The 17,496-nt window shown below is 41.4% G+C and overlaps 1 protein-coding gene across 2 annotated transcripts in view; it reads right to left on the bottom strand.

Moving 5' to 3' along the window:
- LOC127624110 (mitogen-activated protein kinase kinase kinase 5-like) overlaps positions 1–17,496 on the bottom strand; it is an 89,959-nt gene that overhangs the window by 6,870 nt on the left and 65,593 nt on the right. The window contains exons 19-26 of one of the 2 annotated variants that reach the window (XR_007968117.1): positions 17,034–17,191; positions 12,443–12,623; positions 12,197–12,214; positions 11,716–11,893; positions 7,405–7,573; positions 5,673–5,858; positions 2,342–2,440; positions 503–743 (exon numbers count right to left, since the gene is read on the bottom strand). Coding sequence is in view for 1 of the 2 variants with exons in the window: in XM_052098776.1 (XP_051954736.1) it covers positions 503–743; positions 2,335–2,440; positions 5,673–5,858; positions 7,405–7,573; positions 11,716–11,893; positions 12,197–12,214; positions 12,443–12,623; positions 17,034–17,191 (1,237 nt within the window). In the remaining variant the exon portion in view is untranslated. Of the gene's footprint in view, positions 1–502; positions 744–2,334; positions 2,441–5,672; positions 5,859–7,404; positions 7,574–11,715; positions 11,894–12,196; positions 12,215–12,442; positions 12,624–17,033; positions 17,192–17,496 lie in introns of both variants that reach the window. The other variant, XM_052098776.1, reaches the window with a different exon arrangement.

The following is a 17,496-nucleotide window of genomic DNA, read 5'->3' as shown; positions in this document are numbered from 1 at the left end:
AATCACACACTGACCACATCTGTGGAAAGATATAGACAATTATACAACTTATATAACAATCAACAAACCCTAAAACCATAATAAAAGTTGACAGTAGAATTCATGCAAGTGCTTTTATAAAATTATAATCTTCACATTTCTGCCTTTAAACCTCCAAAAATTGCCCCCATTGACTTCCATTGTAAGTGACTCACTATAACACACATTTGAGCTTTTATTAAAGAAAAGGAGGAACGAGTTGAATTAATGTTTTGTGGTGATCAACATTATAACACAAATGCTGTTGATTGAGATTAACTTGTATTGAACCTGGAATATTCCTTTAACAAATACAAAGTTGTTGTAAAGTGTTACCAAAAACAAATAATGAGTATTCTGACTATTATAAGCTATTGTGTTCCACTGAAATAAGTCATACAGGTTTGGAACAACATGAAGATGAGTAAATGATAACATAATTTACATTTTTGTGTGAAGCTGGGGATATAACACAAGCATTCACCTCTTGGTTTGGAGCTTCATGCGGCCCAGCTCCATGCTGATGGAACGTTGAGCACTTTGAGACTCGTGAGAGACAGATGAACTGAGCGTGCTCACTCCTGATGTTGCCACTGTGTCATCATGTGTGATAGGTGGCACTATGCCCTTGAGTGCAGCGTTCCCTTGAGGAACCGTGTCGTCATCAATGTCCTCTTGCTCTGCTGGGTCACTTTCAGATGCCAACGTGAAGTGGGGACGCAATTCTGAGTGTGAACAACCAAACGACACATGTAATAGTTCATTCATCTCAAAATGAAAATGCTGTCATTATTTGCTCACCCTCATGTTGTTCTAAACATATATTACTTATTTCAGTGGAACACAATAGCTTATAATAGTCAGAATACTCATTACTTGTAATAACTTTGTATTTGTTAAAGGAATATTCCGGGTTCTCAATCAACAGCATTTGTGTCATAATGTTGATTACCACAAAAAATTATTTAGACTCGTTCCTCCTTTTCTTAAAAAACTCACAATGGAAGTCAATGGGGCAAACCCATTTGACTCTCTTTGTTTGCAGCAGAATGTTCATGACGCTGCTTTTTTCCACACAATGAAAGTGGATGGTGACCAGGTGCTGTAATGCTCTAAACGACAAAACACCTTCATAAGTAAAAGAGTATCATAAATGTAATCGGTACAACTCTCTACGTCTTCTGAAGTAATATGACAACTCTGTTTGAGGAACAGATCAAAATTGTAGTTATTCTCTGAAAGCCCTACCTTCCCATTTGCTCATTAATAGACATATAGTGCACGAGTTGCATGGACTACTTTTATGAAGCTTTATTGTCATCTTTGAAGGTCAACAGCCACAGTCCCTATTCACTTTCATTATATGGAAAAGGGCAGTGTGAACATTCTGCTAAACATCTCCTATTGTGTTTCATAGAAAACAAATCATAGTGTTGGCAATGACATGAGGGTGAGTAAATAATGACAGATTTGAGTTTTTCTGGTGAACTATTGCTTTAAAAACATTAGGAGAGTTAAACAGTGCTGGGTAAAAATATACATTTTTCCAATGAATCTCAATCTTCATCTGAAGGATCTGGATACCTTAAATCCCAAGATGGATGTTTTACTCTCTGCACAATCCTCTACAATAAGAGTAAATCACTGGGCACATCATATGTGAATGAAAATGTGTGTGATTATCCACTGGCTGGTAAATGTTGAGATTTCTCTCAGCAGGGATCGAGTAGTGTAGTGGTGCAGAAGTTCAGCAGTGAGATCCTTTCACTGCGCGTTTGCTTTGACTCGTTCCGTCTGTCCAAAGACGAGATCCACGCAATCCATTTGTCTCTTTTAATATCCTTTCTGTTCTTTACATTTAAAGAAGCCGTTCCACTTCACTCTCGTTAATGTGTGCTTAACCGAAACACTTCTGTGAGACACTTTTCTTAAAGAGACAGTTCCGTTTCAACGTGTTTACACATCAATGTACATATTGTAGATAGTGCAAATTATGCATGTAAACAATAAACATGTAACAATATATATATGCTAAATAAATTACACCATTTTCATGACATCATAATTATTGATTGAATATATTTGCACATTTAAAAAAGCTAAAATGTGACAATATGATGAAAAACTAAATGACAACATCTAATTTGTAAAATGTATATTTTCATAATGTATACCTGAGAAATGTAAGCAAAATGGACATTATAACGGAAATATCCACAAATGAATCCGAATTGAATCAGGAAAATGTTTCTCAATACCAGCCCTGGAAATACATTTTTGAAATTTTGTAAATGAAAGAACTCTGTTGTTGTTTACCAGGTACCAGTATGACGATGGCGGTCTGTACAGCTTTTCGAATGATGTTATCCAGGGCGAACATCCAGTGCGGCTTTATGTTGTGATTCCGCAAAACTTTATTAACCTGGAGACACACAAAACCCACATAAAGTTAGTCCATCTCTTTTCATTTTTTATGAGATCTCTTTTAGGAAGTTTAGGACACATTCAAGTCATTCAGGAAAAAAAAGTGTTTAATGAGCTTTTAAAGTCAACATGAAATGGCCTTCACAACCTATACTTACACAATGGGGGAATTTGGCTAGGACACCAGGGTTAAACCCCTACTCTTTACAAGAAGTGCCCTAGGGATTTTTAATGACCACAGAGAGTCAGGACCTCAGTTTAACGTCCCATCCGAAAGACGGTGCTTTTTTTTTTTACAGTATAGTGTCCCCATCACTATACTGGGGCATTAGGACCCACACAGACCGTAGGGTGAGCACCCCCTGCTGGCCTCCCTAATACCACTTCCAGCAGCAACCTTGGTTTTCCCCAGGAGGTCTCCCATCCAGGTACTGGCCAGGCTTATAGCTCTTCTATAACTGTTCTGAGACCAGTGCAGACAGACAGCACACTGGCGGTTAAGTCATGCACTAAATAGGGAGCAAGGGAGCATCCTATAGCTCTCCTATAACTGTTCTGAGACAAGTGCAGACAGACAGCACACTGGAGGTTATGTCATGCACTAAATAAGGAGCAAGGGAGCATCCTATAGCTCTCCTATAACTGTTCTGAGAACAGTGCAGACAGACAGCACACTGCAGGTTAAATCATGCACTAAATATGGAGCAAGGGAGCATCCTATAGCTCTCCTATAACTGTTCTGAGACCAGTGCAGACAGACAGCACACTGCAGGTTAAATCATGCACTAAATAGGGAGCAAGGGAGCATCCTATAGCTCTCTATGCAGTTAAGTGCGTTCACTCCTAAAATCTGATGAAAAGTTCAGTTTCAGGCTGCAGATGATGTTTGGATCATGGGACAATGATCATCAGTGCATAGATTCACCATTTATAATGGATCATTTTATTTGAACATGGTTGACAGTGATTGGATGATGCTGGACATTACTGTGAATCTGAATAAATTATGATCATTACTGATTAACATCTCAAAAACATGAATAATCAACACTCCTGGACATTTAATAAACATTTTGATGACATTCTATTGATTGATATTATTCACAATTTCACAACATAATCCCGCTGTACACATATGTGGACATACATTTTTAGTAAAACTATTTGTTCTAGATTTTTTGTATTTTTTATTATTATGTGCAACTGGTTGCAATCAAAAAGGGAAATGGAAAATGCACTCAGCAGTCACGCTCGGGTCTCAGGAAATATTACGGAATAGCATGAACTGATGAATCGTGTACTAAGAAAGCGTGTTAAAGGTGCACAGAGTAATTTTCTGGTTATGTTGCAGTTGCCGATATGGCAGTCGTCTTGGACAAGCATCATGCAAAAGTTTCTTCCCAATGGTAGAAATGTGTTATTTGCCATCAGCCATGATTAATTGATTATGAGTAAAAGCATTCAAATACAGGAGAACATTGAGATGAAAGAAAACAAATATTGGCAACATAGCAACGCTCATGAATGTGCACTCTGCATCAAGTACTACAGCAGCTTTTCATGTCAGCAGACTGATGTGACTATTGTGGAAGCTACTTTAAAAAACAATATCTTACCAAGTTACAAGCAACTCATAATTTAAAGTAGTTAAATTATAGTCAAGCTTTACTTTTAATAAAATTACACACACATATATTTAAGCAATATCACACAAGCAAGAGTGATATGGTCCTTTATCAGCACTGCTGTGATTCAGCCACAGGACAAGTGCCGTAGGTAATTACAGCAGTGCTGATGTAGGGTCATATAGCATGATTGCGAGTGTGATATTGCTTATTTACAACAGTTCAATGAACAAGTAAATTGAAAAAAATAAGGAAAAAACGATTACAGTCATAAAAACGCATTTGTGCTTGGAACTACTTTCTTCATTAGTTCAAGCCTTCATTAGTAATTCAAAAAGTTCACTTCAGAAATAGCATCACGGCTTGTGCTGTTTCTAACTAGTTATTGGATAAACAAGGATGGATTGATGGGTGTGTGCGTGAGAGACAGAGACAGTGTGTGTGATCACCTGTTGACACACCCAATCAGAGATGCTTACAGCTTTCTCAGTGGAATATAGATGTCCAAGCGGGGTATTTCTCTCTATTTCGAGGTAGCCGGTCAGCAAGAGTCATTCACTATAGAAACAGCGATGTCCTCTGCCATTTTAAACAGTATGTATCCAATGTGGAAACTCCAATAAAAGGTACCTCGTATTCTATAATAAATCAGTCTGTTGTGTCTCTCAGCATGAGCCTTAATCCTGAAGTTGTCTGTTTAAAGCAGTTTAAAGCTTTTTCCTAGCTTTGGTAAAGTATTAGTAATATAAGCGAACACTGAAAGATGTTCTATGTAAACAATGACTAAAGGATTCACTTTACATCACCAACTGGCTCATATTACACACAAAAATGATCTTTTGCCACCACCTGCTGGATAACATATGTCATTAAAAAAATAAAGACAGTAACTCCTAACACATCTGCACTATGCTTACACTTTAGTTTAGAACAGCATGAACACAAGCGGAGTGATACACACAGTGAAGCGTCTGAGTGCTGATGCTGTCACACCATCAGTGCTCACGGAACATCCCTCGTCCAATCAGATTTGAGAACCAGCACTAATTGTTGTATATCTATCTATCTATATATATATATATATATATATATATATATATATATATATATATATATATATATATTATATAGATAACAATTGGGTAATTGGTGACAATCTCTTGTAAAAATTAACCATGGTATTTCTACAGTAACCACAGTTTAACCATGGTATTTGTAGTAAAACCTTAACATTAACCATGATAATACATAATCACATCATAATACACAAAAGTGTTTTGTGAATCGACAGCGCTACTCGCTGGAAAATGTTGCCTGAATAGCTGCACTAAATGTGAAAATATTTGAACTACTGTCACACAACTGAAAAATGTAATGCTAATGTTACATCAGTGTCGCTAACGACTCTCCAACACTGGACTAAAGTGTTCATCCCAAGGGCGTGTGCATCATTGCAAACATACTTTTGAAAGAACTAATCATTTCCTTTTTTGGCAGAAAATGACAGTGCACGTTTAAGAAACTAAATAGGCTCAATTTCAATGTCATGCTGACTGATAATTGAAACATAGAAACTTATAAACAAAACTTTGACAAGATGCTCACCGCGTCCTGAAAGCTGAACAGCGCCACCTGCAGTTGGCTGATCGCTGCACTATCAAAGTCGAGCTCCAGTTTCAGTTGAGAGAGGGTGCTGGCGATAATTTTTCTGTCTGCCATCCTCACAAAATCCGCCAGACTTGCTACCAGTGTGGAGATATGCTGATGCTTCAGTTTTGTTTCCTCAGAGCCCTGCAGAGATGGCAAATAAAGGCCAAGTAGTTATTGAAGGAAGGGACAGAGCAAACTTAGAGGTCTGCAATCCGACCCGGGCCCGACAGGCTCCCAGGAGTTTCAGGCCAGGTTTGGGTCAGTTTTTCAAGTAGGACTTCAGGTTCAGGTTTCATTCTAAGGACCGTGCAGACCTCCAAGCAAACTACATCAGACACAACAGCAAAAAAAACAGCCTATAAGCATGTGTTTTATGTAATTTTGTCTATTTTAAAATGACTGGAATGCTGTAACCAGGAGAGTTCCCCGTCTGTCGATCACTTCAACGCTGTGTCGAAGAAGCGACACTAGGGGTCTCTCTTGAGTGCCGAATATACCTCTGATCTATGAAAAAAGGCCAATGAGAAGTTAGCATACAGAATTTGCATGTCCCGCCCCCGGAAATACGGGAATAAAGGCGGGAAATGCGTCTGTTTCATTCAGAAATTTTCTTTGGAGCCGATGGTCATGTATGCAGCGAGCTGCAAGTCACACACCTGTTCCTCTACCTCTGAGCGATCTGCTGTTGGATCTATGGCGCACTTCAGCGGCTTTATCCTTTTCTGCACGGCATTGCAGTTTGCCCCTGGGCGCTTTGACAGCGCAAACTAAAAGAGTTGTTAAAAGAGTGATTTTCTCTAAAAGAATATTTTCCTCTAAAAGAGCAATACACAGCGGCGTTGAACGTCCTTTTCAGGACGCGTCTTTTTAAAGATGCCTTTCCGCCCCTGTGTAGTTCCTGGATGCGGTAGAGTGCTCTCCGCTTCAGACGGCCACAGGCGTTGTCTCGTGTGTCTGGGCTGCGATCACACTGAGGCAGCGTTTGTGGATGGTTCATGTTCTCACTGCGAGAACATGACCATGGCAACGTTGCGGTTGCGGCTTTCCTTCAACCGAAGGACCGCCACTCCAGCTGCCCCCTGCGTCGCTCCTCCTTCCCACGGGACTGAGGACGACGCGACTGGCAATGGAGGAGATCTGGGGATGGCAGCGGGCTCGGTTTCGCCGGGTTCGCCGCCCCCGCAAACCACCCGCCCCCCGGCACGCTCGTTGACTTCCGTCCGGGCTCGAGGTAACAGCAGCTCGCCTCACAGCCATCCTGCCTATCCTCTGGAGCACCCCGAGCTGGATGAGCTCGCCGCTGCATCGGAGAGCGGTCAGGCATCTGACGCGGGTGACTCGTCTGGGCTACCGCCTTCAGGCCAGCACGCCCAGGCTGAGGCCGACACCCAGATGTCCGACATGCCGGGGCGGGACATGCAAATTCTGTCTGCCAACTTCTCATTGACCTTTTTTCATAGATCAGAGGTATATTCGGCACTCAAGAGAGAGACCCCTAGTTTCGCTTCTTCGACACAACGTCTCGTTCCCTCCATCAGGGAACGGAGGTTACATCCATAACCTAGACGTTACTACCTTTTTTATAATGGACTTTATCGAACAGTCGCTGTGACCGGATGTTTCTTTCAGCACTTAAATAGCTGTTTGAAAAAGAACACAAGAACAGTGAGCTTGAGTGCGAGATGACCTGTGTGAGCGCCTCCTGCAGGTGCAGCACTATCTTCTCTTTGTCTTCAGTGAGGATTCGGTGTAAAGTGGCTCTCCGCTCACTGTCCTTCCTCAGCATGAAGAAACCTGAGTCTTTCTCCTCTGGGGACGGTGGAGCGCTGTGGTCTTCAAAGTTCTCCACTGGAATACTACAACACCAGGAACATATCTGACATGTTTACTAACACTCGACTCACACACACATGTGAAACTGTTAACCCCGTCTGATCCTTAACCCTCCACCTTGGTTTATTAGTTTGAGCTCAACTTTATTGAAGCTGGAATATTCCTTTAAGCCCTCTGAAACACAAGGTTCCTACACCTTTTGACCAATGACTAATGGATTTAGAACAGAGCTGAAATATCGAAATATCATGACCACTTCATGTCATTTAATATGAATCATTTACATGACTTCTTTAGGCCTGGAGATCACAATCCTAAAATTCTCTCATATTTTCACGTTTTTCATGACCATGGAACATACTACAATAAATAAAAAAATATATATTAGAGGTGTGAATCTTCCCTGGCCTCACGATTCGATTCAATTATAAAACGATTCTTGATGCATCTCATCCTTTTCAGTTTCTTCAAAATTCATTTTTTACTCTATTTTTCCCTTTCAGTTTTTTATTTAACAGCTGTTTTAAAAATCAGAACAAGTCCCATTACATAAACTGGCCTTTTACCTTCAGTATGAGCTTTGAACAAAACATGAACATCCACAAGTTTCAATAAATGCTTCTATAGTTTAAGAGCACAAATGGAAGGTGCTGGTCCAGGTTGAGATATATCTGCTTCTCCTCACCTGCACAGCAGACAGTGAAGTGCTTTAAATAGTGCAGCTATTGCTTCAGAAATTAATCCAGCGTCCCGTATGGACTGTTCTATAATTAAATGAAAACATCACCAACATCTCCCGAACCGCTGCCTCATCATAATTTTCTTCTGTGTTTCTCCCGTTGTGTGCAAATCAGTGCAGTTATGGGTGCGAGCTCGTTCTTGTTTGTTAGCTTCTTCTCACAAATAAAATCTGCTGTTGCTAAGTGCGTGGGTTTGTGAAAGAATTTCGGGATCGTAGTTTCATTCGGGCACAAATGGTCATGTGTTCGTGCTTGTGCACTTGACATCAGTGTATGCACTTAACTCACGTCTTTGTTTCCACATCTGTCTTTGGCACACACCACTGCTCTGCCATGATTTAAACTGCAGAATCGATTCTGATTCTTTTGAGAATCAATTCAGAATCGTTTGAGAATGAATCGCGATGCATTGCTGGAATGATTTTTTCCAACAGCTCTAATATATAATATATTTTGTGTTTGTGTGTGTGTGTGTTTCCCTGTGAAAGTACAAAGCACATGAATATTTAATGAGACAAACAGTAAGGCCGTTTCGGATTGCTATCTGCTGAACCATTCTAGCACACCAGTTTCTCATGAAATCAGAGCAGCGCTTGCTAACCCTGATTCAGAATCACATGTGTGAAACATTGCTTAAAACTACTTAAAAGGTAATCTGGTGTTTAAAAGAGGTTAATCCAGGAAAAGTAATATAAAAATCCCTTTAGTGCATAAACAGACAAGAACACTACACATATCTACTATAAAGAAAATAGCATCACAGCTATTGATTCAGATTTCCTGCTTCAATTCTGATTCACAGGATTTCTAATCTATTCCGATTTCATTTGGGTATATTTTATTTATAATGTCCACGAAGTGCACGAGTTTCTCTCATCTGTTGAAGACAAACCACGATTTTTAGAAGAATATTTCAGCTCTGCATTGTATATAGATCTACAGATCTGAAATATTCTTCTAAAAATCTTCATTTGTGTTCTGCAGAAGAAAGTAAGTCACACACATCTGAGATGAAAGGGTGGGTGGTGAAAGATGAGGGTGAGTAAATGATGAGAGAATTTTCATTTTTGGCTGAACTATTCCTTTAACCATGCAGGGTACCTTCTAACTTGGTACATTACAAAAATATTAACTTTACACATTTTATTCTATCATTAGTTTTTCATGACTTTTGTCACATTAGCTTTTTAAAAATGTACAAATGCATGTATTCAATATAATACACTCACCTAAAGGATTATTAGGAACACATACTAATACTGTGTTTGACCCCCTTTCGCCTTCAGAACTGCCTTAATTCTACGTGGCATTGATTCAACAAGGTGCTGAAAGCATTCTTTAGAAATGTTGGCCCATATTGATAGGATAGCATCTTGCAGTTGATGGAGATTTCTGGGATGCACATCCAGGGCACGAAGCTCCCGTTCCACCACATCCCAAAGATGCTCTATTGGGTTGAGATCTGGTGACTGTGGGGGCCATTTTAGTACAGTGAACTCATTGTCATGTTCAAGAAACCAATTTGAAATGATTCGAGCTTTGTGACATGGTGCATTATCCTGCTGGAAGTAGCCATCAGAGGATGGGTACATGGTGGCCATAAAGGGATGGACATGGTCAGAAACAATGCTCAGGTAGGCCGTGGCATTTAAACGATGCCCAATTGGCACTAAGGGGCCTAAAGTGTGCCAAGAAAACATCCCCCACACCATTACACCACCACCACCAGCCTGCACAGTGGTAACAAGGCATGATGGATCCATGTTCTCATTCTGTTTACGCCAAATTCTGACTCTACCATCTGAATGTCTCAACAGAAATCAAGACTCATCAGACCAGGCAACATTTTTCCAGTCTTCAACTGTCCAATTTTGGTGAGCTCTTGCAAACTGTAGCCTCTTTTTCCTATTTGTAGTGGAGATGAGTGGTACCCGGTGGGGTCTTCTGCTGGTGTAGTCCATCCGCCTCAAGGTTATGCGTGTTGTGGCTTCACAAATGCTTTGCTGCATACCTCGGTTGTAACGAGTGGTTATTTCAGGCAAAGTTGCTCTTCTATCAGCTTGAATCAGTCGGCCCATTATCCTCTGACCTCTAGCATCAACAAGGCATTTTCGCCCACAGGACTGCCGCATACTGGATGTTTTTCCCTTTTCACACCATTCTTTGTAAACCCTAGAAATGGTTGTGTGTGAAAATCCCAGTAACTGAGCAGATTGTGAAATACTCAGACCGGCCCGTCTGGCACCAACAACCATGCCACGCTCAAAATTGCTTAAATCACCTTTCTTTCGCATTCTGACATTCAGTTTGGAGTTCAGGAGATTGTCTTGACCAGGACCACACCCCTAAATGCATTGAAGCAACTGCCATGTGATTGGTTGATTAGATAATTGCATTAATGAGAAATTGAACAGGTGTTCCTAATAATCCTTTAGGTGAGTGTATATTGCATATAAAATGTATATATTGTTTAATTTGCACTATCTACAATATGTACATTGATGTGTAAACACGTTGAAACGGAACTGTCTCTTTAAGAAAAGTGTCTCACAGAAGTGTTTCGGTTAAGCACACATTAACGAGAGTGAAGTGGAACGGCTTCTTTAAATGTAAAGAACAGAAAGGATATTAAAAGAGACAAATGGATTGCGTGGATCTCGTCTTTGGACAGACGGAACGAGTCAAAGCAAACGCGCAGTGAAAGGATCTCACTGCTGAACTTCTGCACCACTACACTACTCGATCCCTGCTGAGAGAAATCTCAACATTTACCAGCCAGTGGATAATCACACACATTTTCATTCACATATGATGTGCCCAGTGATTTACTCTTATTGTAGAGGATTGTGCAGAGAGTAAAACATCCATCTTGGGATTTAAGGTATCCAGATCCTTCAGATGAAGATTGAGATTCATTGGAAAAATGTATATTTTTACCCAGCACTGTTTAACTCTCCTAATGTTTTTAAAGCAATAGTTCACCAGAAAAACTCAAATCTGTCATTATTTACTCACCCTCATGTCATTGCCAACACTATGATTTGTTTTCTATGAAACACAATAGGAGATGTTTAGCAGAATGTTCACACTGCCCTTTTCCATATAATGAAAGTGAATAGGGACTGTGGCTGTTGACCTTCAAAGATGACAATAAAGCTTCATAAAAGTAGTCCATGCAACTCGTGCACTATATGTCTATTAATGAGCAAATGGGAAGGTAGGGCTTTCAGAGAATAACTACAATTTTGATCTGTTCCTCAAACAGAGTTGTCATATTACTTCAGAAGACGTAGAGAGTTGTACCGATTACATTTATGATACTCTTTTACTTATGAAGGTGTTTTGTCGTTTAGAGCTTTACAGCACCCAAGGTTAAATCAAATGAAGTATCTTTATGGTAAATAATCAGAATTCTCTCCACTGACCTCAGGAACAGCGAGCAGTGACCTTTGACCTCTCTCTCACTGTAGCACTTGGTGCTGGGCTTGAAGTTGAAGGGGTTCAAGCTGAGATCAGTGTCAGGTGACACAGATCCATACTCACTGCTGCTGCTAGTGTCCTCAACCACCACAGGAACAGGCAGAGATATGCTGCGCAAGTACTCTACAACAATTGACCGGCAGAAGCACCCTTCATTACTGTCAATTATACACCAGAGGCTTAGCTTCATCTAAATTTCATAAGAAATGTGGCAATGACGTATTCAATATACGTCCAAATAATCAATATAAATGATCTGAATCTGATTTACATCCGTTTAGGTTTTTGTAGTCTGAACAGGACAAAAACACATAAAATCTGATTTTTTCAAGCCTGATCCAGACCTCCTCCTCCAATCCTATCGGAATATGACTATGGTTATTCATAAAAGCATGCAAAATAATGAAGACAATAAACAAGACTCACCAGGTTCTGGTGTCAGAGCTGTTAAAAAAAACACAATAAGATGTCATTCACAAAGTCAGAAGAGTAAATACTGGCTCATGCTATCCCACTTTGTTTCATCAACAAAAACGTACCATGGCATTCTTTCAAATACCTTCAATTTCCTACAGTAGCACATAAATCTCATGGTGTAATGAATATGTCAAATGACCAACACTGTACGTAGAACTCTCACAGGACATTGTTGTAGAGTTTACAACTGCACACCTGTGAAACTCTTGCCCTTTGATCGTTTCTTGCGTGACGTGACGGTCAGGAATTCGTGAGTGAGTAGATTGTTTGCTGCAGCTCGGCTGTCTGGATCCGGCTCGAAACAGCGCAGGATAAACGCTTTGGCTTCAGTGGACATGGTGTCGGGAATCTCCGGATGAATCTTAAACATTCCGACCTACACAAACACACCAACACAACACTATTTAACAGTATTTTCTCAAGTTTGGGCTAATACTGCGGGGGGGTTCAGAGGTATTCCCTTACGGAAAATGCTTTTCACATTATTTGTACTGTTCGTTGAGGTGAAAGTTCATTCAAAGCATGACACATACTCAATTAAAACAAATTTTTCAAATGATTTATTTTTTTGTTATTTCAAAAAAATATATATATAAATGTTATATAAACATCATGTTGAAATGATTCAAATTAATATTGAGAGTTAATCATAAAATATTACTAGTGAAAAACACTGGTGGGTCACAGATTTTGGGGATGCTCTATTAAAGGAATAACTATTATTCAAATTATATTTACAGTTTCCAGAGGAAGAGACCATTTTTTCTGAAATAGTTTAGTGTTTCCTTTCCCCGTGATAAACGAACTACAGTTTTACTACAGTAATATTGGATGTTTTTTACCACTACATTTTCAAATTTCATTAGAAACAGAGTTGAACACTGGTATTTGTGGTAAAACCATAGGAACCACAAATGCATGATTTTTTATTACTATAGTTTTTGTTTTCCTGTATTATTACTATGGTTAAAATATAGTTACTGTAGTAAAACCAAGGTACATTTCAAAGTTACAATGGTTTTACTTCAAATACCAAAGTTCAACTATGGTTACGTTCTTAAAACCATAGTTAATTAATGGTTAATGGTTTTTGCAAGGGAATGCAAAACTAATGTGAGGCTACACAAAACTATTTCAGAAACAAATTCTCTCCCTGTCCTCATAGGGCCTCCGTAAAAAGCCCATGTGCTGTACAAAGCAAAAAAAGAAAAAAGAAATAGACTACATATTTTTTCATTTTGTGCAATACTCCAACACATATTATGCTTATGTTAAATGATATAGAAATTATTTATTTGTTTTATTTCTATAAGTGATATAGAAATAAAACAAACAATATTTTGTCTCGTAAGGCCATTTTGTATTGTTTAAAGCAGGGGCTGGCAATCTTTTTAACATGGAGTGCCATTTTTTATGTTCATGGTCAATCGCTGTGCCCACTATTATATTAAACACTATTAAAGGGTGACGAGACTCGTCACAAGCCATTCATACATCACAAGCCGATCAACTATTCAGCCTTTTCAGTGAATCACCAAAAACTTTATTTCCAGGTTTAATTTATACTTTGAACAGACCCACATGATGTGGGTTTCTGTTTTCCCTTTTAATCATTTAATATAATTTTGAGTGCGATTATGGTTTAAGGAGGGTGTAGCTGTAGGCTGGGTTGGGAATCTCAAGGATTAATAGTAGAGTTCCCCTTCTGTCACTCACTCGACGTTGTGTCGAATGATGTGACACAAGGTCTTCCTGGGACGCCAAACGTAACTCTGAACCTGAGAAAAGGCCAATGTCAAGTTGGCAGGCAGAATTTGCATGCCCCGCCCCAGACATACGGGTATAAAAGGGAAGCGGGGCAGCGATTGTCAGTCAGGATTTGTCTTCGGAGCCGAACGGTTGTGCAACAGCAAGCTGAAGTTCACCACTCTTTCACTCACCACTACTGGCGATAAGCACGGCTGTTGGATCTACAGCGCGTTTCCAGCTGGCATTCTCTCCCTCTCAGCACACTGTGCAGTCCACGCCCCTGGGCGCTTCGACAACGCTTTCATTGCCTGAAAGAGTGTTTCTCCTCCTAAAAAGAGTTTATTTCTTCTAAAAGAGTTTGAGTTCCCATTCAAAAAAGAGCAATACACAGCAGGTGTTGAACGTCCTTTTCAGGACGTGTCTTTTTAAAGATGTCTCTCCGACTCTGTGTAGTTCCTGGATGCGGTCGATTTCTCTCCACTTCTGACGGTCATAAAAGCTGCTTTGCGTGCCTGGGCTGTGAACACACGCAGGCAGCGTTTTATGAATGGTTCATGTTCTCAGTGCGAGAACATAGCCATGGCAACATACCCACGGGTACATGGAGGTCCCCCAGGTGGACAGAGCGGTTGCGATCCACTTGTGTCCCGAGAACGGCACCACCTGGCGGGACCGCCTGGTACTCCCCTCCAGAGCCTGTAGAATAACGTCACCGCTGACCTCGAAAGTCTACAGCACCACCAGACAGGCCGCTTCCGCCCTGTATGCCATGGCTCTCCTGCAAGTTCACCAAGCCAAGGCACTCAAAGATCTGCACCTGGGTAGTTCCGACTCCGAAGTGCTGCAGGAAATGCGCTATGCCACCAAACTTGCTCTCAGAGCCACAAAGGTCACAGCGCAGCATTCGGCTGCAGCACTGACATTCTCAATAAAGAGCGAGTTCCTCACTCCCTGGGTCATCCAGACGGAGCGCGCCGCTCTCACGGCACTCCGGCCCCGTGACTGCTAAGCGCTGCCAGCGCTGACGAGTTCTGAAGATGCCTCTCTAGGACTCTTCCTCAGTCTCTAACCCGCACCCTGCCGGGTGCGCGGAGAAAGGTAAGTGCTTAGAGTCTTTTCTCAGCACCCAAGCCTTGGGACGCTCTCGTCATATGTCACAACTCGCCTGCCATCTCCTCCTTTGTAGTCAGCTGTGACTCAGGTCGCTGTGCGCCACTCACATCCCTGGCAACCGCAACACGATGGTGGACGCGCTGTTGCAGCAGGTTTCGCCCAGCAGAGAGTGGAGGCTCCACCCCCAGGTGGTCCACCTGATTTGGGACCAATTCTGCAAGGCACAGATAGATCTCTTTGCCTCCCAAGACAACTCCCACTGCCCGCTCTAGTACTCCCTGACAGGAGCTCCTCTTGGGACAGATACGCAAGTACGCATTTCCTCCAGTGAGCCTTCTTGCACTGGTACTGTGCAAGATCAGGGATGACGAGGAACAGGTTATCCTGGTGGCCCCTTACATAGCCCACCCGGGCCTGGTTCTCGGATCTTACGCTCCTCGTGACAGCACCTCCCTGGAAAATTCCCCTGAGGAAGGACCTTCTTTCTTGGGAATGGAACACCCTCTGGCACCCGCACCCAGACCTCTGGAACCTCCACGTCTGGCCCCTGGACGGGATGTGGAAGATCTAGAGGATCTACCACCTGCAGACGTAGACAAGATCAACCAAGCCAGAGCTCCCTCCACTTGGCAACTTTATGCCCTGAAGTGGCACTTGTTCTTGAATTGGTGTTCTTCTCGAGCCGAAGACCTGCAGAGGTGCACAGTTCGGTCAGTGCTTTCATTCCTGCAGAGAGGCTAGAGGGGAGGCTGTCCCCCTCCAAGCAAGCTGCCCCGGGAGGAGGCAGACCCAGCCTTCTCATTGCTGTGTCCGGTACGTGCTTTGTGTATCTATCGGTACGGTCCCCGTCGGCGGACCCGCGTTTCCCTTGGGCAGCCCTGCTGCCCTGGTCACCATGCTTGTAGAGTCCCCCCTCATTAGGCTGGACCTACCACCACGCCATTTCCCACATACAACTTCACAACCCACGTGGTGTATTTGCCACGTTACCTCCCCCTAGACGTTGTGTCCCTCCTGCCACAGCACTAGACCTACCACTGTAAACGTCCATACCTTATTTTCGGCTCCTCAGTGCAAAATCCTGACTGGCACTCGATGCTCCGCTTCCTTTTATACCGGGGCGGGGCATGCAAATTCTGTCTGCCAACTTGACATTGGCCTTTCCTCAGGTTCAGAGGTACGTTTGGCGTCCCAGGAAGACCCTTTGTGTCAGTTAATTCGACACAATGTCTCGTTCCTTCCCTTGGGGAATGGAGGTTACAACAGTAACCATGAAGTTTTTCTTATTACATCACGTGTTGTTCTGAAAGCAAAAAGATTACAAATGAAACACAGAATGTAGGCTGTCATCCACGCAGCCTGACCGAAGTAGGCGAGTGATTAACCGAAAGCGAAGCGCTGCCGACTCGTGATGCGTGAATGGATTGCATGCGCTACACGTGTCTGTTGGGTATCCTGCAGTCCCATCACATTTGAACTTTCTGTTTAGTCTCCCATTCAGCTCATGAAAACACGCTGTATGATCATGAGGATTACATAAAGATGTAGACTGGAATGCAGGTGCAGAATTTATATATTAAAATAGTCTACTTCTATTTCGCTGTTGCTGGTGTGCCAGTGCCATATGTTGCCGACCCCTGATCTAAAGGCTTTACTGGTCTGCTACCACAAAATATGTGTTACCTAAAATCTGCGTTATAATATTTATTATATAGTATTATAATTATTTACATGACTATATACTAAACTATCTTTATTTGGGTGACTTTGCCTCAGCACATCATGAAAATAATTAGACTACATTTTTTTATTGATTGACAGCCCTATTGAAAACATTATTTTTGCAATTCCGTTTAGTGAAACTAATGGGGCAGACACACTTTGCATTTAAATGTACTGCACATTCAGAGTAAGCACTAGTGACCTTGAACATCGCTGCCTGTGGTTCACCCAGCTCATAGAAGGGTGGTTTCCCAGTTGCCATCTCTATGATGGTGCAGCCCAGGGACCAGATGTCTGCTGGCTTTCCGTAACCACGTGGCCCTTTATCGATAATTTCAGGAGCCATATATTGTAATGTACCTGAAAAATAGACACATCATGAAACATTTCTGTAAAATGAATTGCCTTTAATAAGATATAGATAAGATACTTTATCAGTTTATATTTATTATTTTAATATTTTTGGTTTAGACCTATAGAACAAATTTAGCTGAACATTACACTATATTGATTTTAGCAGTGAGACTTCTTGCCAAATTGCTTGCAAATGTCATATTTTACATCAAGTGTGTTCTTTCAAACACTCAAAATTCTATGTCTATGTCAATCCATTAAAACAGAGTGTTTTTCTTCTTACAACAGTGTTAAATACAACACTTTAAATT

The sequence above is a fragment of the Xyrauchen texanus genome, chromosome 30, assembly GCF_025860055.1.
Source record: "Xyrauchen texanus isolate HMW12.3.18 chromosome 30, RBS_HiC_50CHRs, whole genome shotgun sequence".
NCBI lineage: Eukaryota > Metazoa > Chordata > Actinopteri > Cypriniformes > Catostomidae > Xyrauchen > Xyrauchen texanus.
The sequence above is the reverse complement of the archived record's forward strand: the minus strand, read 5'-3'. Positions and strand labels throughout refer to the sequence as shown.